This window comes from Quercus suber, unplaced genomic scaffold, assembly GCF_002906115.3.
Source record: "Quercus suber isolate HL8 unplaced genomic scaffold, Cork oak 2.0 scaffold_15, whole genome shotgun sequence".
NCBI lineage: Eukaryota > Viridiplantae > Streptophyta > Magnoliopsida > Fagales > Fagaceae > Quercus > Quercus suber.
The window spans coordinates 1,544,757-1,546,308 of record NW_027069480.1 but is presented as its reverse complement, the minus strand read 5'-3'; the positions used below and the strand labels follow the sequence as shown (position 1 = coordinate 1,546,308).

General features: G+C 39.6%; 1 protein-coding gene across 1 annotated transcript; it reads left to right on the top strand.

Annotated features, from left to right (window-relative positions):
• Nucleotides 1–496: 496 nt before the first annotated feature.
• Nucleotides 497–1,222, top strand: LOC112034090 (UPF0481 protein At3g47200). Its single transcript, XM_024066872.2, has one exon. It carries the CDS (start codon nt 497–499, stop codon nt 1,220–1,222), a length of 726 nt encoding a protein of 241 aa, XP_023922640.2.
• The last annotated feature ends 330 nt before the right edge of the window (nt 1,223–1,552 follow it).

Genomic DNA, 1,552 nt, shown 5'->3' with positions numbered 1-1,552 from the left:
CGTACCTTGGTTTGTGAGGGTATTGGGGCTTTTATAGTAGTAGAGGGTTGACATCTCTTTCTTGGTGCGGAAGTCTTTTCCTTATAGGACTCTTTTTGTAGAATCCTAAACGTGATGGACAGATTTCCTCATTATAGGGAAGATCTTTACCAAATATATAAGATTTTCGGAGTCCAACTAACCCAAGGACTCTGTTTAGGGCCTTATGAGAGTGGGCCCAGATATCCCCACTAAGGGGTCCAACAGGCCCATGGCTTAACCAGCCCACCTTCCTTTGCTCCGTCTGTATCCGGTCCGTCCACACGAGATCCATCCACTAGAGGCCCGTGCAAATGACGGGCTCGCCCATCTTGACGTCCGCGGACAATATTCGGCCCGTTCAATCACAAAAGGCATCCTAGCGTGTATTTTCTCCCTTTCAGTAAATAAAGACGCCTACACTCCAAAGCTAATATCAATAGGCCCTCTTCACCATGGAGAATATGAACTGCATGCCATGGAAATGCTGAAACTAAGACATCTGAAGGAATTTTGTTATCGGACTGGGACATGCCACAAGGATATTGCAAGCACCATTGAAGCAAATGAACTAAAGATTCATCGATGTTATGATGAGAATTTTGATATCAGCAGCGAAGATTTTGTGAATATGGTTGTATTGGATTCAATCTTTATTATTGAGCTCTTCTTGAGGTCTGCTGCAATTGATGCGCTCTTCAGGACTGCTATGTGTGGAGAAGATGAAAGTGATACGAGTGAAGATATAAGCATTGCAAGAGGAGAACATAAAAAAGATTGTATATCATGTAAACCATTGCTAAGGAAGCACATAGCGCAAGACTTGTTATTACTAGAGAATCAGCTTCCATTTTTCATTATCGACAAGTTACACTCAGCATTTTCTAAGTCTGAACAAAACAAATATTTTTCCTTCCTTAAGCTTTCCTGTAATTTCCTTTTTCCCGTACCCAAGAATGACACAGTATTCGTTGATAAGAAGAAAGTGAAGCATTTCACTGATTTGATGAGATATCTCTTCTACCCATCCAAGGTTTTTATTGGAGTTGATGACGTTCTTATTGAAAATCTACCTAATGCAACAAAGCTGGATGATGCAGGAATGATATTCAGAAAGGCTAAAAATGGAACCTTACTTGACATAGAATTCAAGAAGAGTATCCTCATTGACACATTTCCTTGCTTAACTTGCTCATGGCTCTAGCATTGCTTGCCATTCTTGAAATACATTCAGTGCTTGGTGGATATGCAAACTTTCTCAAAAGTCATGCTTTGAGGTATATGATGAAACTGAAGGGATTTTCCGAAACATCATGGCCCTGGAGCAGTGTCATTATCCATTTGAAGCTTAAATATGCAATTATATTGTGCTATTGGATTATCTTATCAAAAATAGAGATGATGTAGAGTTTCTTGTTGACAAAGGAATTATCGTGAACAGGTTAGGTAGCAATAAAGCAGTTGCTACTATGGTTAATAGACATGCCCTTGAAATTACGGGAAAAAAAAAATACTTTTTACAAAGAGCGTGTTG

Bases quoted from the DNA above. Each gene is read 5' to 3' on its own strand.
- LOC112034090 (XM_024066872.2), top strand. From the start codon at position 497: ATGGAAATGCTGAAACTAAGACATCTGAAGGAATTTTGTTATCGGACT.